Source organism: Sapajus apella, unplaced genomic scaffold, assembly GCF_009761245.1.
Source record: "Sapajus apella isolate SASKATOON/1434 unplaced genomic scaffold, GSC_monkey_1.0 scaffold4, whole genome shotgun sequence".
NCBI classification, from domain to species: domain Eukaryota; kingdom Metazoa; phylum Chordata; class Mammalia; order Primates; family Cebidae; genus Sapajus; species Sapajus apella.
The window spans coordinates 48,260,671-48,284,186 of record NW_022436944.1 but is presented as its reverse complement, the minus strand read 5'-3'; the positions used below and the strand labels follow the sequence as shown (position 1 = coordinate 48,284,186).

At 34.2% G+C, this 23,516-nt stretch overlaps 1 protein-coding gene across 3 annotated transcripts in view; it reads right to left on the bottom strand.

Annotated features, from left to right (window-relative positions):
- Positions 1 to 23,516, bottom strand: part of ZCWPW2 (zinc finger CW-type and PWWP domain containing 2) — a 166,642-nt gene that overhangs the window by 52,692 nt on the left and 90,434 nt on the right. For all 3 annotated transcript variants that reach the window (XM_032259677.1, XM_032259692.1, XM_032259683.1), the window contains one exon: positions 6,911 to 7,028. In XM_032259677.1, coding sequence (XP_032115568.1) covers positions 6,911 to 7,028 — 118 coding nt within the window. The remainder of the gene's footprint in view (positions 1 to 6,910; positions 7,029 to 23,516) is intronic.

Sequence of the window (23,516 nt, the reverse complement as noted above, 5' to 3'; positions counted from 1 at the left end):
TCAATAAGGCCATAGCTAGTTCTTTGAAAGATAAGTAAAACTGATAAGACTCTAAAGAAGAAGGAAGGACGGAAGGAAGGAAGGAAGGAGGGAGGGAGGGAGGAAGGGAGGGAGAAGGAAGGTAGGAAATGAAAGAAAAAAGGAAGGCAAGAAGGAAGGAAGAGAGGAAGGGAGGGAGGAAGGAATGAAGGAAGGAAGAAAGGGAGGAGGAAAACAAGGAAGGAAGGAGGAGAGGAAAGGGAGAGAGGCAGGCAGACACAAACTACTTATAATAGAAATGAAAGAGATAGACATTATAACAAATCCCATGGACATTAAAAGAAAATAAAGGAATATTATAAACAACTCTATGTCCACAAATTTGATGACTTAGATGAAATGGACCAATTTCTTGAAAGAGACACTCTGTTAAAATTCTCACAAACAGGCAATCTGAATAGCCTTACACCTATTAAAGAAATTGAATCAATAAAATAGCCTTCCAAAACAAAAAGCATGAAGCCCAGATAGGTTCACTGGTAAATGCTATCAAACATATAGGAAGAAATTATGCTGGTTCTCCATAACCTTTTCCAGAAGATAGAAGCAGAGAAAATACTCCTTAACTCATTCAATGCAAGGTAGTTCAAAAATTGGAAACCAATTAATGTAATACACCAATTGTATCAACAGGCTAAAGAAGAAAAATCACATGATCATATAAACAGATCACAGAAAAGTGTCTGACAAACAAACAAAAAAACAACTCTCAGAACACAAGGAAGATAAGGGAACTTCCTCAACTTTGTAAAGAGCATTTACAAAACATCTAAAGCTTACATCATAATTACTGGTAACAAACTAGAAGCTGCCATGCTAAGATGAAGAACAAGTCAAGGGTTTTCTCCCTCACCACTCTTCTCAATATTGTACTGGAATTTCTAGATAATGAAGTAAGAAAAGAAATGAAAATAAAAGGTATACAGTTTTGGAAGGAAGAAGTAAAATTCCCTTTGCACACGATATGATTGTCTATGTAGTAAATCCAAAAGAATCAACCAAAAAACCCCTGTAATTAATAATAAATTATAGCAAGGTTGCAGGAAACAAGGTTAATATGCAAAAATAAATAGCTTTCTGACATACCAGTACCAAACAGGTAGAATATGAAATGAAAGCACATTAGAATTTACACTGACAACCCCAAAGTGAATTATTTAAGCATAAATCTAAAAAAAAAAGTACAAGATCTAAATGAGGAAAACAACCAAACTCTGATAAAATAACTCAAAAAAGAACTAAATAAACTTGAAGATATTCCATGTTCATGGATAAAAAGACTAAATATTGTCAAGATGTCAATTCTTTCCAACTTGATATGTAGATTCAACACAATCCCAATGAAAATTCCAGCAAGTTTTTTTGTGAAATCAACAAACTGATTCTAAAATTTATATGGAAAGGCAAAAGACCCAGAATAGCCAACCCAATATGGAAGGAGAAGAACAATGTTGGAGAACTGACACTACCCAACTTCAAGACTTAAAATGAAGCTACAGTGATCAATACAGTGTGGTATTGATTGGCAAAAGAACAGACAAATAGATCAACATAACAGAATAAAGAACCCAGAAACAGACCCACAAAAATACAGTCAACAGATATTTGATAAAGGAGCAAAGGTGATACAATGGTGCAAAGACAGTCTTTTCAACCAGTGGTGCAAGAATAAATGGACATCTGCACACACAAAAAAGTAAATTTAGACACTGTCCTTACACCCTTCACAAAAATGAACTCAAAATAAATCATAGGTCTAAATGCAAAATTATAAAACTCCTAAATTATACATAGAGAAAACCTAGATGACCCCACATATGGCAATTACATTTAGATACAACACCAAAGGCAAGGTCCATGAAAGAAATAATTGATAAGCTGGACTTCACTAAAATTTAAAATGTCTGCTCTGCCAAAGGTTCTGTCAAGAAAATGGAAAAGACAAGCCACAGATTGGGAGCAAATATTTGCAGAAAGACCTATAAAATAATGACATCTAAGATATACAAAGAATTCTTAAAACTTCCACAGCAAAAAAAAAAAAAAAAGAACAATCCAGTTGAAAAATGAGAAAAATATCTCAAAAGACACCTCACCAAAGAAGATAGAAAGGTGGCAAATAAGTATACAGAAGGATGTTCAACATCAAATGTCACTTGGAAATGTAAATTCAAACATTAATAAGGTGCCACTCCACATTTATTAGAGTGGTCAAAACCCAAAACACTGACACCACCAAATATTGATGACGTTGTGGAGCAACAGGAACTCTCATTCATTGCTGGTGGGAATGTAAAATGGTTCAGTCATTTTAGAAGACAGTTGGTAGTTTCTTTAAAAACGGAATATTTATTCCACCACATGATCCACAGTTATGTTCCTTGGTATTTAACAAAAGAAGTAAAAACTTCTGTCCACACAAAAACTTGCACACATATGTTTACAGCAGCTTTATTCATAGTTGCCAAAATTTAAAAGCAACCAAGATGTCCTTGCATAGGTGAATATTTAAAAAAATCATGGTACATATAGACAATGGGTATTCAGCACTAATAAAAGATATATCAAGCCATGCAAAAGCATCGAAGAAACTTAAATGCATATTACCAAGAGAAAGCAGCCAATCTGAAAAGGTCACAACTATATGACATTCTGAAAAAGCCAAAACTATGAAGATAGATAAAAAATCAGTAGCTGCCAAGAAATAAGAGGGAGGTAGAAACAAACAGCTGGAACACAGAGGATTTTTAGTGCAGTGAAAATATTCTGTATGATGATATTACAATGGTGAATACAGGTCACTAATATATTTCTCCAAACCCACAGATTGCAAGACACCAAGAGTAAACCCTAATGTAAACTATGAACTTTGGGTGATAATGACATGTCAGTGTAGGTTCACCAACTGTAACAAATGGATCTCACAGTATGGGATGTTGATGGTGGGGAGGCTGTGTGTTTAGAGGTTGTGGGGAGGAGATATATGGGAACACTCTGTACTTTCCACTCAATTTTCTGTAAACTTAAAACTGCTCTAAACAATCAAGTCAATTTTTTAACAACACATATAATTCTGGAAAAAAGTTGGAAATAGGGACATCCACTCTAAAATGTAGAGCATGTAAGAAAGTTTTAATCTTACAAAATCCTAAAGCTGAATTATAAAGAGATTATATGGATAATGCTCTACTTATTTTTAGAAGTACAATTATAATGAATGGTTCTATATATGATTAAAAACCTTTCTAGCCCCAGCAGAAAAATTACTTAGTTACAGTAGTAGTATAACAAAAACAGGGCAACTAAATTATGAGGATGAGATGGTTATCATCTGATTAGGTCAATATTTACATATATTTAAAGATCCTGCATATTTCAACAATGAGAGAGTTGCATCAGATAGAATACTATGCCAATTTCTGCATGCTAGGAAGACTTTAGGCTAAATATTGGGGTGATTTATTTCTAGGTTTGAAAAAGAAATTGTTAGGTGAAGAGGCTTCAAAATTGCTGGGTTAAAATAAGTGGATTGCTGCTAAGTTATTCACCTTTGGTGAAATATCTAAACTGTGGCTACTTAGCTCTCAAAACTACTTTTGAATACAGTAAGAAGCTGAATACTTTACCAGAATCTACACTGGATGCCAAGCAGACACAAGGATTATATTGACTATTTTGGAGTAGTGAATAGTGAATTGTGAGCCTGTTATGGCAAAGACTAAACTGGAATTCTGAAGTCCTGAAAGTTCATGCCCCTCTATTTTGCCTACTTCAGAGACAAAATGAAAGCATTTAGGCATATGGCTCTCAAGAACCAGGCTGAATTACATAAAACTGCATGTAAAAATAATCAGATTTTCAGCCAGAAAATGAGCTGTTGCTGCAAAAAGAATCAGAAATAATCCTTCTTCAGAGTTTCCAGATAGGCAAGCATGTCAAAGGACTCACAGCCAATTGAGATAGCAAGTCTATTCCTGGTGAGAAATAGATATAAGTTTAAAAAATAAATGACTATGTTACTTAAAACTATTAATGTTCAAAAAATTAAATGTCTAAGATGCTGTTGTGGTTAAGTAAGAGAAATGCATAGTCTGCGCAACACATAAAACTGTACTTGTAACAATAGAGTGCATTCAACCTTTATTGCTAATACACAGAGACATTATATTTTCAGCACAGGAATCAAATCACATTTGTAGTAATAAATGTCTCTTCTCCTGGTCTCAGAGTAAACCTGATTAGTATACTTGTCATTCTTTTTCCACTCCTTTCAAACTTACTTATTTGCTTTAAAACCTAAATTTAGGTGACTGGGTTGAAATTTAAATTTTTCTTAAGTAAAACCTTTTCACATATAAACATTTTGTAAATATAAATTAAAGTTTTCCAAAGGAGAAAAAAAGATCATTGCTACTTTAAAATTCAGTCAGCATCAAAGTCCAGATCCTTCTATCCATAGAGTCATTTGTTTAGAACTTAAAGTAATAAAGAAAAAAAAGGAGGCCTTGTAAAATATAAAATGATTATAATCACTAAGCAAAAAAATTTTTTAAACATATTTAAGTTTAATAAAAATTATCATTTTATGTGGCAATCATATTCTTTTCAGAGTAAAAATGTGTCATAACCATAGATCAATGGAACGGAATAAAGAACTCAGAAATAAGGCCATGTGTCTACAACTATCTGATCTTCAGCAAACCTGACAAAAACAAGCAATGAGGAAAGTATTCCCTACTTAATAAATGATGCTGAGTGAACTGGCTAGCCATATGCAGAAAATTGAAACTGGATCCACCTTCACCCCGACTTTCTTACACCATATACAAAAATTAACTCAAGATGGATTAAAGACTTAAATGTAAAACCCAAACTATAAAAACCCTGGAAGACAACCGAGGCAATACCATTCAGGACATAGGCATGGGCAAAGATTTCTTAATGAAGACATCAAAAGCAACTGCAACACAGCAAAAATTGACAAATGGGATCTAATTAAACTAAAGAGCATAGCAAAAGAAACTATCAACAGAGTGAGCAGACAACTTATTAATGGAAGAAAATTTTTGCAATCTATGCATCTGACAAAAGTCTAATATCTACCATCTCTAGGGAACTTAAACAAATTTACAAGAAAAAACAAACAACCCCATTAATAAGTGGGCAAAGGACACAAACAGACAATTTTCAAAAGAAGACATACATGTGGCCAACATACATATGAAAAAAAGTTCAACATCACTGATCATTAGAGAAATACAAATCAAAACCACAATCAGATACCATCTCACACTAGAGTGACCATTATTAAAAAGTCAAAAAATAACTCATGGTGTTGAGGGTTGAGGAGAAAAAGGAATGCTTATACACTGTTGGTGGGAGTGTAAATTAGTTCAACCATTGTGGAAGACAATGTGGTGATTCCTCAAAGACCTAGAGGCAGAAATACCATTCAATCCAGCAATACCATTACTGGGTATATAACCAAAGGAATATAAATCATTCTATTATAAGGACACCTGCAGCCAGCCATGGTAGCTCAAGTCTGTCATCCCAGCACTTTGGGAGGCTGAGCACACAGATCATAAGATCAGGAGTTCGAGACCAGCCTGGCCAGTATGATGAAACCCTGCCTCTACTAAAAATACAAAAATTAGCTGGGCGTGGTGGCACGAACCTATAATCCAGCAACTTGAAAGGCTGAAGCAGAACTGCTTGAATCTGGGAGGCAGAGTTGCAGTGAATCAAGATCGTGCCACTGCACTCCAGCCTGGGTGACAGAGCAAGACTCCATCTCAAAAAATAAAAATAATAATAAAAGAAACACATGCACATATATGTTCAACACTATTCACAATAGCAAAAACAATGAATCAACCTAAATGACCATCAATGGTAGACTAGATAAAGAAAATGTGGTACCTGTACACTGTGGAATACTATGCAGCCATAAAAAATGATATAAGTCCTTTGCAGAGACATGGATGGAAATCTGGATGCCATTAGCCTTAGCAAACTAATGCAGGAACAAAAAACCAAATACTGCATGTTCTCACTTATAAGTGGGAGCTCAATGATGAAAACACATGAGCACATAGAGAACAGCACACATTGGTGTTTATCAGAGGGTGCAAGGTGGGAGGAGGAAAAGGATCAGGAAAAATAACTAATGTGTGCTAGGTTTAATACCTGGCTTATGAACTATCTGTATAACGAATCCTCATGACACAAATTTACCTATATAACAAGACTGCACATGTACTCCTGAACTTAAAAGTTCACTATATACAAAAACATGTCATACATACTGTAATCTTCCACATGGTTTCACTTAAAAAGCTATCTGTACATCATAGTATTGAGAATTCAATAAAACTTTCTTTGAAACTAACCTGAAATATTATCACAATTTTTCACCTGATTTTTTAAAAGTTGAAGTTTATCTTTTACTCCTGCTCTGAACTTATTTTAAAACACAACATTTTGAAAATACTTTGTCCTATATTTTATACAGCATATCCAAGTGAAATTTTTATGCTAGGAACATATTTAAAGCTAGGCTTCCCATTGTGAAATATATGTCTTTGAAATACACAAGAGGACCTATGTAGATAGTCTAAGAGTAAAGAAAATAACAAAAGTGCTAACAAGAATGCCTATATTTAAATAAAGTGTATGTTTAGTCATTGAAAATTGTCTCCGGGGACAAAATATATGCTATTTGTTTATATAAAAATATTTTCCAATAAACAATGATATACTACTTTCCTATGAAGAGTGACAGAAACTTTTGAATGAGCAAACATATTTTGGAAAACGTGCATTTGAATAAATCCTTATTTTGGAGTGATAAAGAAAAAAAATTATATACCTTTTTGTTTTGACAGGCAGCACATTTCCAGTCTTCGCTCATGAGAATATCCATAGAGTAGACATGCTTCTTGCAGTGCACTTTTATACCATTTCTTTTTTTTCTTACATTTTTCTGGCTATATAAATATAGAAAAAAGAGTAAAATTCATTTTAAATATATAACTTTGTTTTAAAATCCACCTATTAAGCTGGAACTAAATCTGATTTGGAGCATTGTATGGTATATTTCTTAGACTTTGGTATCTAATTATTATTTTAGAATTCAGCAAAATTGTGAAAATTTTGCAAATTAATAGTCAAAAGGGTCAGATGCTTGGTTCACTAAGATAATAGTGATAATATTATTCATCTCACACTTAGAAAGTTACAAAAAGTCCCTGAATGTAACAAAGTAGTTAATATTAATACATTTAATAAGAATAATGTTGTTTTCCTTTTAAATGACATAGCAGTTACACTAAAGTGGTACAAATTGAAAAGCAAGTTTCTTATTAGAAGAAAATTAATTTGGCAGTGTGTAGTGGCTCATGCCTGTAATCCCAGTTACGAGGGAGGCTGAGGAAGGAGAATCAGTTGAACCTGGGAGGCAGATGTTGTAGTGAGCCAACATCGCACCACTGCACTCCAGTCTGAGTGACAGAGTAAGACTCTGTCTCAAAAAAAAAAAAAAAAAATATTCACATCAAGTTTTAGTGTTACAGCAGATATTAACATATGCATACAAGTTCCTTAAAATTCCTGCGCCTTAGTTTCTTTGTTTAAAAAATGTGAATGATAACCATGCATCATAAGGTTTCATGAGTATGAAATAAAATAATATAGTTTTATGGCATAATAAGAACTCAGTAAGTTATTTTACTTGGATATAGCACATTTTCTAAATATGTATTCGGTTTTCAAATAATATATTTTAAAAAGAAAAACAAAATTTAAAAAATCTGGGTCAAAAATAAACATTAAATTGACCTACTCCAATAATCTTTTCAGTGTTATTTTAAAACTTGCCAAAAATAATTTTTATAATGTTTTCAAATGTTACATTTATAAAATTCATGCCATCATTTTCATTTTGAATATTTACCAGCAAAAGGAATATGGCTATTTATTTTATTAATCTATAATTAATGCCTATCTATAAAGATTATATCTTTCTCGCAGATATGTAAAATAATTCGCCCTTTACAAAGAAGTATAAATCTATTTAAAATCCATATTGAAGTAATTCAGAGAATGAAACTATATATTTAAAGCTATTCTCAATGTCACCATATTCTTAGAGTTCCCCAAATTAATATCAACTATGTGCTCCCACTACACAGAATACTTTCATTTACTGATTTACTACTTGATGATTTCTATTACAGTTATTTGTGTTCATGACATCACCAACCATAAAAGGAAAGATCCATGAAGATGGAGGCAATAAACAATAGGTTATTTTTGCATCCTCCACAGTACTCATCTGCCTACACCTCATGGTATATTATGTAAAGTATTCAGACAGAGGCAGTTAAATTGCATTTGGCCCTGGGCACTGATCAACTTGACATAAAAGCAGTAAAACAATAGGATCAAACAAAAATCTACTTTTGGACACACAGTCTCTGAATTTCATTCATGAAGTAAGGTTTTTCATAGGAAACAGATGAAAAGATAGGCAGATATAATTCACTAAATATTAGAAATTTTAAATTATTTTAAGGATGTCTAAGCTAGCCTTCACAGATTTAAGACATTTCTGCAAGTCAAATGTTATAATCTTAAATTAGAAATTATGGTGAAAAATCACTTTAAAACTTGTAGCATTAAATAGTTGCTATACTATTCTGTGTATAGGAATAGAGTAGAAACAGTTCCTATAATATTCCCTACAGCAGGGATCAGACCATTGCTTGTCCGTGGCCGGTTAGGAACTGGGCGGCACAGCAAGAAGTGAGTGGGGCACAAACAAGCATTACTGCCTGAGCTCCACGTCCCGTCAGGTCAGCTGTGGCATTAGATTCTCATAGGAGCATAAACCCTATTGTGAACTACACATGCAAGAGATCTAGGTTGTGTGCTCCTTATGAGAATCTAATTCCTGATGATCTGTCACTGTCTACCATCACCACCAGATGGGACCCTCTAGTTGCCGGAAAACAAGCTCAGGGCTCCCACTGATTCTACAATATGGTGAGTTATATAATTATTCATTATATAGTACAATGTAATAATATTAGAAATAAGATGCACAATAAATGTAATGTGCTTGAATCATCCCAAAACCATCCCTCTCCCTTCCCCCAGTCCATGGAAAAATTGTCTTCCATGAAACCAGTCCCTGGTACCAAAAAGGTTGGGGACTGCTGCCCTATAGAAATAGTATGGAAAAATAGTTTTAAACATTTTTTGAGAAAAATCAGTGTCATATAGCTAAAATAAACTTTGACAACTCAGGGGAACTGAAAAGGTTTGTTTTAAAACCTGTGTCTGGGAGTCTTGGAACTTATCAGTAGGCATGTGCCACCTAGTGGTAATACAAATTAAAACCTTCTAAGGAACTCAAAAAGCTAAGGATCTATTTTATGAAGAATTCTGATTTCCAAATTAGGCTCAACTATGCTTTGTATTTTTAAATTAATCTTTTTTAAATTGAAGACATGATAAGGTGCAAATTCTCACAGTATAGAATGTGCCTTCCTTCTCATCCCAGGTACTATTTCTCCCAAAGGCAACTGTTACTAGTTTCTTTTATAGTCTTCCAGAGATATATATTTATATAATCATATAATTTATATATTATAACATTAAATATTTCTATAACATATAAATATATAATGAATGTTATGAATAGTTATATTTTTAAATTTTCTTGCAGATTGCTGAATTTATTGATTGATTCAGCATATTCTAGACTCTCAGGATCTATCACTGAAGAAAACAGACAAGGCTTACATTTTAGCCTATGAGAACAGACAACTACATCAAGCATAAAAACAAGGCCATATATATATTATAGGAGGTGATGAGTGCTCTGTAATAAAAAAATAAAAGGTAAGGCAAAGTCAGGGTGATCATGAGTGCTGCGGGGTGGGTAATGAGTGGTCAAGGTAACTCTCTCATCGAAAAGGTGACATTTGGCCATGATCTCCCTGAAGGAGGCCCGGAAGTTAGCCATATATATATATATCCAAGGAAAGTGTACTACAGGCAGAGAAAAAATCCTCTAATGTGGGAGAGTACGTGTGTATTCAAGAAGCATCAAAGCATCCAGGGTAGCTGAATCTGAATGATGAAGACAGGGAGTAATAGGAAATGATTACAGAAAATTAACACGGGCCACATCATCAAGGCCTTTGCAAGCCATTGTAGGGTCTTTGGCTATTACTTTGAGTAAAATAGGTACTAGCACAGAGTTCTGAGCACAAAAGAAATATTTGATTTGAATTAATGTTTTTAAAAAAGTCATTCTGATTGTTTTCATGAGGAAAGGCTATACAGAGGCAAGTACAGAAACAGGACGATGAGTTAGGAGGCTATTGCAATAATTTATGCAAGAAATGATGGCAATGTGGACCAGGGCAGTAACAGTTACTGTGGTGAAAAGTGTTAGGATTCTAGACATAATCTGATGATAGAGCAAAAAGCATTTCCTGACTACCTGAAAATTGGTTTTGGGAGAAATGGAGGATTACTATAGGATTTTCAAACTGAGCAGGCAAAAAGATGGAATTTTCTATCTACTGATATCAAGCACGCTGTCAAGAAAGAAAGATTTGGAGAAAGATTAAGAATTTGAACACGCTGATATGAGACTTCTCAATACCCAAGAGGAGGATAATTATATCGAGGTGGAGATGTCAAGTAGCAGTTGTATACAAAAATTCAGGACAGAAAACTTGCAGAAAACTTGTACTTGTTTGTAATTCCTAAATCTAGAAAACCTGCAGATAAGATTTAGGGATTACAAACAAATACACATACACAAATGCACACACACACAGTATTTACTGATTCAACATATTCTTGACTCTCAGGATCTATCATTGAAGAAAACAGACAAAGCTTACATTCTAGCCTATGAGAAGAGAAATCTATAAAAAGCATAAAAAATTAGGCTGTAGTATAGGAGGTGATATGGATGAGAGAACTAAAGGAATGAGAAAATAGATGTTTGTATATCCACATATGTGGTGTGTACATACCCCTATTTATTTGACAATGCCCAAGTGAACATTTGGATTGTTTCTAATACACTATTGGAAACAATGCTGAGAAAAAAATTTTGTCCATATGTCATGTTTCCCATGTGAGAGTATACTGAAAGATAAATCCCAAGACATAAAATTACAGGCTTAATGTATGTGTATTTTAAATTTTGGAGGCTATTGTGAAATCACTTTTGAATGAGGAGCTCAAAGTTTACAATGTCACAAGCAATATATTCACTATATTTCCCCACACCTTGCAGAACACTTCTGTTCCAAGCTTTTACATCTTTGCCAATCTTTATAAATTTTTAATTTTTGTAGGTACATAGTAGGTGTATATATTAATGGGCTACATAAGATATTTTGATACAGGCATGTAATATGTAATAATCACATCAGGGTAAATGGGATATGTAACACCTCTAGCATTTATCTTTTGTTACAAACAATCCAATTATACTCTTTAGTTATTTTTAAATGTAAAATTAAATCATTTTTAACTATAGTCACCTTTTGTGCTAAAAAATACTAGGTCTTATTCATTCTTTCTATTTTTTATACTCATTAACCATCTCCACTTCCAGCTGACACTCCACTACCCTTCCCAGCCCCTGGTAACCACCTTGTACTCTTGATATCCATGAGTTCAACTCTTTTAATTTTAGCTTCCACAAATGAGTGAGAACAGGCAGAGTTTATCTTTCTGTTGTTATTTCACTTAACATAATGATCTCTAGTTCTATCCATGCTGCTGCAAATGATTGGATCTCATACTTTTTCATGACTGAATAGTACTCCATGGTATGTATCACATTTTGTTTAACCATTCATATCTTGATAGACACTTTGGGTGCTTCCAAATCTTGGCTATCGTGAAGAGTGTTACAATAAACATAAGAGTGCGGATTATCTCTTCAATAAGCTGATTTCCTTTTCAGGGGGTATATACGTAGGAGTGGAATGGTTGGATCATATGCTAGCTCTATTTTTTTTTTTTTTTTTTTTTTTTTTTTGCTATGAAGTCTTACTCTGTCACCAAGGCTGGAGTATGGAGTACAGTGGCACAATCTCAGCTCAGTGCAGCCTCCACCTCCCAGGTTCAAGCAATTCTCCTGCCTCAGCCTACCGAGTAGATGGGATTACAGGCATGCACCATCACGCATGGCTAACTTTCATATTTTTAGTAGAGACAGGGTTTTGCCATGTTGGGCAGGCTGGTCTTGAACTGACCTCAAGTATTACACCCACCTTAGCCTCCCAGAGTGCTGGGATTACAGGCATGAGCCCCCGCACCCAGCCTACTTTTAGTTTTTTGACACACTTCCAAACTGTTCTCCATAGTAGTTGTACAATTGACATTCCCACCAACACTGTACAGGCTTTCCCTTTTCTCCACATCCTCACCAGCATTTGTTATTGCCTGTCTTTTGGATATAAGCTATTTTAACTGGGGTAATATAATATCTTAATGTAGTTTTAATTTGCCTCTCTGGTTATCAGTAATGTTGAACACCATTTCATATGCCTGCTTGTCATTTGTATGTTTTTTGTGAGAAATGTCTATTCAAACCATTTACCTATTTTTTGATTGGATTATTAGATTTTTTTCCTTAAAAGTTGTTTGAGCTTCTTATATATTCTGGTTATTAGTCCCTTGCCAAATGGGTAGTTAGCAAATATTTACTCCCATTCTGCAGGTTGTCTCTTCACTTTGTTGATTGTATCCTTTTGTAATAACCTAGTTTGTGTTAGTCTAACTGACTCCATCTCAGCAGTAAGCTGCAGCTTAGCTTCTCCCTCCCTGCCTCGGCCCCCACGGGTGCATTACTGGGTCATGCTGCACTCAAAGCTTTGAACCGTTAAGAGTAGTTCACACTGTTCACAGCACCTGTAACCACTGTAACCGCATCCTGCTTGGCAAGTCTACCTGCTATTGTGAATACCTTCCTTGGTGATTGTATGGAAAGTTCCCCCTGCTACCCTCCTTGATGATTGCATGGAAATACCCTTAGCAACCAACAATCCTGGGAACCTCCTGCCCCCTGGTTACCAGCTTCCTTATCTAACTTGCTTGTTCTGCTTCTGTAAAATTCCACTTTAGCTAGGCTCCCCCTTCCCTACCTAAATCAAAGAGAAATCAAGCCCCTTCCTCGGAGCCGAGAGTAGATTGAGCATTAGCCATCTCTCGGTCGCCAGCTTATTAATAAAGGACTCTTAATTTGGAACTCAGAATGTGATGCTTTCTTTCTAACTTGCTTGGATACAACACTTTGTTGTGCAGAAGCTTTTTAACTTGATGTGATCCCATTGTCCAATTTTGCTTTGATTGCCTGTGTTTGTGGGATATTACTCAAGGAATCTTTGCCAAGGCTGACGTCCTGGTGAGTTTCCCCAAAATTTTCTTGTAGTAGTTTCACAGTTTGAGGTCTCAGAGTTGTCTTTAATCCATTTTGGTTTGGTTTTTGTATATGGTGAGAGATATGGTTCCAGTTTCATTCTTCTGCATATGTATATTCAGTTTTCCCACCACCATTTATTGTAAAGACTGTCCTTTCCCTAATGTATGTTCTTTGCACCTTTGTCAAAAATGAGCTCATTGTAGACGTATATGGGTTTATTCTGGGTTTTTTATTCTGTTCCACTGGTCTATGTGTCTGCTTTTATGCCAATACCATACCATTTTGGTTACTATAGCTCTGTAGTATAATTTGAAGTCAAGTAATGTGATTTTTTTTTTCAGTTTTGTTCCTTTTGCTTAGGATATGCTATTCTGAGCCTTTCATGGTTCCATATAAATATTAGATTCTTTTTTCTATTTCTGTGAAGGATGTCATTGGTATTTTCATAGGGATTGGATTGAATCTGTAGACTGCTTTGGGTAGTTTGGACATTTTCACAATATTGATTATTCCAATCCATAACCATGAAATATGTTTTCATTTTTTCTGTCCTCTTCAATTTCTTGCACCAGTGTTTCACAGTTTTCATTGCAGAAAATTTTCACTTTTTTGGTCTAGTTAATTACTAGGTATTTTATTTTATATGCAGCTAATGTAAATGCTATTACTGTTTTGTTTTTCAGATTGCTCATTATTGGCATATAAATCTCCCATTGATTTTTGTATATTGATTAGTATCCTACAACTTTACTGAATTTGATTATCACTTCTAACAGCTTTTTGAAGAAGTCTTTTGGTTTTTCCAAATGTAAGATATGTCACCTGCAAACAAGGATAATTGACTTCTTCCTTTCCAATTTGGATGCTCTTTATTTCTTTCTCTCGTCTGATTGCACTACCTAGCACTATGTTGAATAACAATGGGCATCCTTCTCATGTTCCAGATTTTAAAGAAAAGGATTTCAGTTTTTCCCCATTTAGTATAATACTAGCTATGTGTCTGTCGTATAGAGCTTTTATTATATTGAGGTATATGCCTTATGTACCCAGTTTTATGAGGTTTTTGTCATGAAGGGATGCTGAATTTTTCCAAATTCTTTTTTCAGCATAAATTGAGATGATCATATGTTTTTTTATCCTTCATTCTGTTGATATGGCATATTGATTGATTTGTGTATGCTGAACCAATCCCGTATCCCTGGGATAATTCCCACTTGGTCATAATGAATCATCTTGTTAATGTGTTGTTGAATTATATTTGTTAGTACTGTGTTGAGGATTTTTCCATCAATATTCATCAGAGATATTGACTTGTCATTTTGTTTTTTGATGTGTCTTTGTATGGCTTTGGTACTAGGGTAATACTGGCCTCATAGAATGAGTTTGGAAGTTTCCCTCCTCTTCTATTTTTTGGATAGTTTCACTAGAATTGGTCTTAGTTATTCTTTAAATGTTTCATAGAATTCAGCAGTGAAGCCATCAGGTTCTGGGTTTTTCTTTACTGGGAGACTTTTTATCACAGTTTTTATCTTGTTACTTGTTATTGGTCTGCTCAAGTTTTGGATTTCTTTGTGGTTTGATCTTGGTAGGTTGTCTGGTCTAGAAATTTATCCACTTCTTCTAGATTTTCCAATATATTGGCATATAGTTGTTCATGGTAGCCAAAAATGAACCTTTGAATTTCTGTGGTATCGATTATAATGTCTCCTTTTCCATCTCTCATTTTATTTATTGGGTATTATCTCTTTTTTCTTAGTCTGGCTAAAGGTTTGTCAATTTTCTTTCACTTTTCAAAAAAATTTTGTTTTGTTGATGTTTTATATTTTTTGTTTCTATTTCATTTATCTCACCTCTAATCTTTAATATTTCTTTTCTTCTACTAATTTGAGTAAAAGAAAATCAGTTGAGTTTGAGTTTTGTTTGCTCTTTTCTAGTTCTACATGATGCATCATTAGGTTGTTCATTTAAAGTGTTTCTTCTTTTTTAATTTAGGCACTCATGGCTATAAACTTCCCTTTTAGTACTGTATTTACTATATCTCATAGGTTTCGGTATGTCATATTTCGATTATCATTTGTTTCAATACAATTTTTTTTTTCTTAATTTCTGCATTGAACCACTGGTTATTCAGGAACATACTGTTTAATTTCCATGTGTTTGTATAGTTTCCAAAATTCTTATTTATTTCTAGTTTTATTTCATTGCAGTAAGAAGTTACTTGACATGTCTTCAATTTTTTTGAATGTTTTAAGACTGGTTTTGTGACCTAACATATATTCTGTCTTCGAGAATCATCCATGTGCTGAGGCAAAAAACAAACAAACAAACAAAAAAATGTGTATTCTGCAACCATAAAACGAAATGTTCTGTAAATATCTATTAAGTCCATATATTTCACAGTGCAGACTAAGTCTGATGTTTCCTTGTCGATTTTCTGTCTGGAAGATCTGTCCAATGCTGAAAGTGGAATGTTGAAGTCTCCAGCTATTATTGTATGGGATCTACCTATCTCTTTAGCTTTACTAATATTTGCCTTATATATCTGGGTGCTCCAGTGTTGGGTGCATATATATATATATATATATATATATATATATATATATATACACACACACACACACACACAGACACACACAAATATATATATATATATACACATACACACACACATACACATTTACAACTGTTATAGCCTCTTGATGAATTAACTTCTTTATCATTATATAATGACCTTCTTTGTCTCTTATAGTTTTGTCTCGAAGCCTATATTGTCTGATATTAAGTATAACTACTCCTGCTCTTTTGTGGTTTCCATTGGCATGGAATATCTTTTTCCATCTTTTATTTTCATTCTATGTGTGTCTTTATAGGTGAAGTATGTTTCTTGTAAGCAATGAATCCTTGGACCTTATTTTTATATCCATTCTGCCACTCTATGTCTTTTGATTGGAGAGTTTAGTCCATTTACATTCAATGTTATTATTGATAAATAAGGACTTACTCCTGCCATTTTTTAAATTTGTTTTCTGGTTGTTTTACAGTCTTCCTTCTTTCCTTCCTTATTCTCTGCCTTTTAATGAAGGTTATTTTCCCTGGTGGCATAATTGAATTTATTGCTTTTTTATTTGTGTATTCTGTTGTATGTTTTTTGATTTGTAGTTACCATGAGGCTTGTAAGTATTATAACCCATTATTTTAAACTGATAACAACAATGCCTATCTGTTACATGTAACAAACAAGCAAAATAAAAATTAAAACTCTGAATTTTAACTCTGTCCTCCCTCTTTCTAACTTTTTGTTCTATTTGTATCTTACTGTATTCTCTATGTCTTGAAAAGTTGTTGCAGTTACTATTTTTGAATGATTCATCTTTTAGTCTTTCTACTGAAGAGATGTTTACACAACGCAGTTACAGTGTTAACAATATTCTGTGTTTTTCTGTGTACTTACTATTGCCAGTGAGTTTTGGATCATCAGATGATGTTGTATTGCTCACTAAGATCTTTTATTTCTGATTGAAACACTCTTTTTATCATTTCTTCTAGGACAGGTCGGGTGTTGAGGAACTCTCTAAGCTTTTGTTTGTCTGGGAAAACCTTTATTTCTCTTGCATGTTTGAAGGATATTTTTGCCAGATACACTATTCTACGTTAAAAGTATTTCTACTTCAACACTTCAAATATGTCATGCCACTCTCTATTGGCCTGTACAATTTCCACTGAAAAGTTTGCTGTCAGATGTATTGTAGTATCATTGTCTGTTATTTGTCTCTTTTTTCTTGCTGCTTTTAGGATCCTTTCTTTATCCTTGACCTTTGGGAGTTTGATTATTAAATGCTCTAAAGTAGTCCTCTTTCTGTTAAATCTGCTTGGCATTCTTTAATCTTCTCATATTTGGATATTGATATCTTTCTCTAGATTTGGGAAATTCTCTGCTACTATCACTTTAAATAAACTTTCTACCACTGTCCCTTTCTTTACTTCTTATTTAAGGCCAATAACTTAGATTTGTCATCTTTAGGCTATTTTCTAAATCTTGCAGGTGTGCTTCATCCTTCTTTTTCCTCTTTTGTCTCTTCTATGTATTTTCAAATAGTCTGTCTTCAGGCTCATTAATTCTTTCTTCTGCTTGATCAATTCTGCTATTGAGACTCTGAGACATTCTTCACTATGCCAATTGCATTTTCAACCAGAATTTCTGCTTAATTATTTTTAATTATTTCAATCTCTTTAAGTAATCTGATAGAATTGAAAATTTCTTCTCTGTGGTATCTTGAATTTCTTTGAGTTTCCTCAAAAGAGCTACTTTGAATTTTCTGTCTGAAAGGTCACATATGTCTTCCAGATTAGTCCCTGTTGCTTTATTTACTTTGTTTGATGAGGTCATATTTTCCTGGGTGGCCTTGATGCTTGTGCATGTTTGTTAGTGTCTGGGCATTAAAGAGTTAGGTATATATTGTAATCTTTACAGTCTGGGTTTGTTTGCACCTTTTCTTCTTGGGAAAGCTTTCCAGGTATTTGAAAGAGCTTGAGTGTTGCTTATCTGCACTGTATCTGCATTGGGAGCACCGTAAACCCAATAATGCTATGGCTCTTGCAGACTCATGGAGTGGTGGATAAGATCTGGAAGAATTCTCTGAAATATCAGGCAGAGACTCTTGTTCTCTTTCCTTTCTTGCTCCCAAACGAACAAAGTCTTGCTCTCTGTGAGTCACCCAGGGCTGGGAGTGAGGTGACACAAGGAACCTTGTGGCCATCACCATTGGGACTGCACTGAGTCAGCTATGAAACCAGTATAGTACTGGGTCTTGCCCAAGGCCCACTGTAACCACTACCTGGCTACTACCTATTTTCTCTCAGTGCCCTAGAGATCTACAGTCAGCAGGTTGCAATTGTTTTTAAAAGCCATTTATATTTTCTTTTATATGGAATAACTATTCAAATCCTGTATTAGTATGTATAATGGTCTTTTTCTTATTGACTGGAAAATAATATTTTTATATTTTAAAAAGTTACCCCTTTTTATTTTAAAAAATTATCTGTATGTACTACAAATATCCTCCTCTGTAGTTTTTGTTCATCTAAGTCTTTCCTCTTTGTAGAACTCGCTTGGACATGAGTATGATATATAGCTCTGACTTTATTATTTTCCCCATGTTATAATTTGTACCCATCCTATTTATTAAGCAATACAGCTTTTCCTATTTGAGTAAAACCTGAAACATTAACTATAATTTCAAGTATTTTTGAGTTAATTTGTGGAATTTCTATGTAGTTCTATTAATCTATTAAATCACTATTAGTACCATATTGCCTTAATTAGTAACATCTTATTATAGCTATCATGTTTTATAGGCCTAAATCTCTCTCTTGTTCAATCCTCCAACAAATTTAGAATTAGTTTGCTTTGCCAAAAGTCTCATTTGTTTTTTTTTTAAATTGAGATTGTGTTTAAATTAATTTAGGGAGAATGGACATCTTCCATATCAAATCTCCCACATCAAGAAGAGAAGAGGATTATATCTTTCCATTTACTCAGGTTTTATTTTTGAGACACAGTTTTGCTCTGCCACCCAGGCTGGAGTGTAGCAGTGTGATCCTGGCTCACTGAAACCTCCACCTTCCAGGTTCAAGTGATTTTTGTGCCAGAGCCTTCCAAATAGCTGGGACTAAAGACATGCACCACCACGGCTGGCCAACTTTTCTATTTTTAGTAGAGACAAGGTTTCACCATGTTGGCAGGCAGGTCTCAAACTTCTGACCTCAGGTGATCTGCCTGCCTTGGTCTTCCAAAGTGCTGGGATTACAGGCATGAGCCACCACAGAGAGTCTCACGTTTTATTTCCTGTCTCTTAGTAGCGTTTTGACGTTTTATTCACACAGATCTTGCACATTGTTTCTTAGGCTTACACCAGTGTATTATTAATGCTTTGTTGCCATTATAAATGAGAATTTTGGTCTCTTCATATTTTTAAAATTGGTTACTTCTTTTTATTTTCCTTCCAACTTTTATTTTAGGTTGAGGGGGCACATGTTCAGGTCCATTACATGGGTAAATTTTGTGTTGTGCAGGTTTGGTGTACAGATTATTTAACCACCCAGGTAATGAGCCCAGTACCCAATAGGTAGCTTTTCTGTCTTCACCATCCTCCCACCCTACTAGAGGATTGCCTCAAGTAGGCCCTAGTGTCTACTGTTCCTATCTTTGTATCCATGTATACTCAGTGTTCATCTTCCACTTAGAAGTGAGTACATACGGTATTTGGTTTTCTGTTTCTGTATTAATTCTCTCAGTATAAAAAAATGACCTCGAACTCCATCTATGTTGCTACAAATGACAAGATTTTGTTATTTTTATGGCTATGTAGTATTCCCTGGTGTCTATGTAGCACATTTTCTTTATCCAGCCTACCATTGATGGGCATCTAGGTTGATTCCATGTATTTGCTATTGTGAATGATGCTGTGATGAACATACATGTGCTTGTGTCTTTAAGGCAGAAAGATGGTTACTTTTATACAGTAATTTTATAACCTGAAACACTATTGAATTTTCTTATGTTTTTAACAGTTTTTTTCTTATTGTTTACAATAATAGTTTTTTTTTTGTTTGTTTTGTTTGAGTTCCATGGGTTTTACAGGTATACAATTGTCTACTAATAATGTAATTTTGCTGCTTCCTTTCTTGTATGGGCACTTTTGCTTCTTTCTTTGGTTAATTATATTAGTCAGAACAGAATAATATTACATAATAGCAGCAATCCTACCTACTTTTAAAAATTCAAATTTCCCACCTGAACAATCAATTTTTTCTCTAATTAAAATTGTAAAATAAGTTCATGTTCTTTCCATGAGATTTTTAAGTAATTCACATTTATTTAACTGCATTATTTTGAGAAGCTAACAAGTTTGTTTGAAATCATCTCCATAAACATAGCTCCTTTAGACATTATCACAATCTTCCAATTTCAATCTTCGACTGAAAGGCTTTTGGATTGACAAGAAGGAAGCAAAGGCTCAGAATCTCATGAAACATAATAGATTCATCCCATATACTAATTACTAGGATAAAGTTTGTGAAAGATGAATGAGTATCATGCTTGAATGAATTACAGTAATACCATTATGATTAAGTTCAATCTTAAAATACTATAGCATTTAAAGAGATAAATATTCAGTTTGGAACACATTTACATTATATTTTAGAAACAAATTAGCAAAGGGAACAAAGCTGTTTTATAAATAAAGTCAAACTAAGGGAAAACTAAATTTTAAAAATTATCTTTTGAAAGCATGGAAACATTTACCTTTCTAACCAGCAATCAAATAGATAATTAAGTTCATATTTAACAATGAATTATTCAAAGCCAAATACTATTCGAAATAGGATTCAAGCTTAAGCAGAAAGCAACTGCCATTTAAACTTTTTCAATTAGAATCCAGATGTTTCTTAAGCCTTGGCTAAAATCTACAGCAGTTCTTGTGATGTTTCTGATAACCCTAAAATAATGAAATGTCCTGCAGTTAGTTTAAGTCTCTCAAAATTCAAAAACCAAAGTGTCCTCTAGCATGTAAGAAACAAAATCCTAAGCTTCATTTCAAGTTAAAGCTCCTGTGTCCTACAAGCTAGGGGTCCACTTCAGGCTGCCAGTGGTTCTTGTCCATCTGTGCTTCTTCTCCCTCACTATGTTCTGAGTCCTCTGTGGCTGAAGGAGTTAGATATGGAGAATACAAGAGAAATTGCAGAAAATACTTTTATTTGTCTTCTGTTATGGCAATCTAGGATTGGTGCTATCTGGGCTTGAAGTACTTTTTTATTACAGTGTATTTGTGAGTTTTTAGAGGGTCTTCTCTCTCAACTAGGAACGCCTGATTGCTAACTTCCTAGAGAAAGGCAATGTCTTTCTTTTAGAGTTTGTTGCTTTCAACCTATATCTCATCACCATTTTTCTACCTCTTTCTGCTTTGGTTGCATGAAGGCAGGAAGCCCTTTTGGGTGAAGACCCTTTTAAACTGACCCTGACTCTTCCCATTTGTCTGCATCATTGTTCCTGAAAATTGGAAATGCTGGCCGTTCCCAGTGCTACCATCTATCTTCAGTTTTTACTGTGTAGATTTCTGAGGAAGAAGTTTGATATCAACATGCTGTATTGCTCAAGCTCCAGGATACATTCATCAGGCATTTCATAAAATAAATAAAGAAATTAACTAACTAACTAACAAAAAACACCCTTTTACTACACAGGAAGTAAAGAAAAATGACCATCTTCTTTTTCCCAAGATAGGGAGGAAGGAGGAATGGAGAAAATATCATAGTATACCAAAATTTACTCCCAAGAAAATTTCCTCCTTTTCATTTCTTCTTATAGCCTTCCCTTCCCTTTCCTTCTCTTTCCCTTCCCTTCTCTCTCCCTTCCCTCTCTCCCTTCTCTCCTTCCTTCCTTGTTTCTGAGCCACCGTACCTGGCTTTTCTTTTCTTTCCCTCCCTCCCTTTCTCTCTCTCTCTCTCTCTCTCTCTCTCTCTCTCTCTCTCTCTCTCTCTCTCTTTCTTTCACAGAGTCTTGCTCTGTTGAACAGGCTGGACTGCAGTGGCATGATCATAGCTCACTGGACCGTTGAACTCCTGAGCTCAAGGGATCCTCCTACCTGAGCCTCCTAAGTAGCTAGGACTACAAACATGTACCACCACCAGGACATTTCTGGATGTTCAACCTCAAACTTTTTATATCCTTATGTAAAACTGGGTTACGGGATGCCAAGCTAGTTTGGCACCTCCTTGTAAATCCTGCATATATACTCTTGTATCACACTTTGCAATGCAAAAATAATTATATTTGTTCTTAATTTTTGGTTCTTTCATTAAAATCTGAGTATATCTAATAATTTTAGAATTTTCAAATTAGCTTATCTCTCAACCAAAAGCAAAACACAAATTTTGATTTTTTAAATTTAAAATTAAAATTTAAAAAGGCAGCTCTGTAGCAAAAACTTCCAAGAACCTAAAAGCTTATAAATTCAAGGGTCAATACCAGTAACTCCAGATGAGACTATAGGAAGGAGTGGGTACCATGATCATCAAATTCTTGTAAATCCGATGATTGATTCCAAGAGAGGGTATTATGTGCTTAATATGTCTATATTACTTTGGCAACTTAAGTTTTCTCAATTTTATTAAATTTTCAATGAAGGAGAAAAGAAGTAATCATTATAGAAAGAGAAGAAAGACACTTAGACTAAAATTTGTATAAACTTATGAGTATAAATAAGATGATTTCTGATAAACGAATAAACATGGAAATTTTTGGAGCATGAATGGGGTTTGAGACTAAACATACAGGATAGACAGAGAAAATAATTCTCTATATCTGAGAAAATGCCTAGTTGTGTCCAACATTGAAAAGTTTGTATACCACTGTTCTATGTGATCTTGTTTTAATCAGTATTACTGACCAACTGAAGGCCTTAACCTCATTTTTTTCCTTTCTCATTTCCCTAAGGAGGAACTTGAATGTCTCCTCTCAATAACTTTTGACTCACTGAACAAGTTTTGTGCTATTACTGAATACTAATGTGGAGTAAAAAAATTCAAAGGAAAAAATACATAAGGGTTTGTCCACCAGTAAGACCAGTGGAGAGAAATTTGCAATCTGGGAGAAATTCATGTCTTCTGTTGCTACTTATTTTAAGACTTTTTTTTCCTTCTACAAAAGAACAATCAAGATGTAATAAATGATAACCTAGGGTTGTAGCAGAATAAATCTTACTCCTCAAACTTGAATATGTAAGCAATGTCACTTTACCGTATATTTGCAAAATCAAATTGAATGTGACAGTGCTCATCCAACCAGGATAAGAAATTTGATCTCTGTCATTTTGGGGTTACCCTTTACATTCCCTAGGTTCACATAAATCAGAAAGGCATTGTGCCTAAAAGGTGCTTGAAAAATGAGGGCAGATCACAGCTCTTCAGCCCATCATGGTTATGTGAATAATATTTTTGTTCAAGTCCCTTGAAG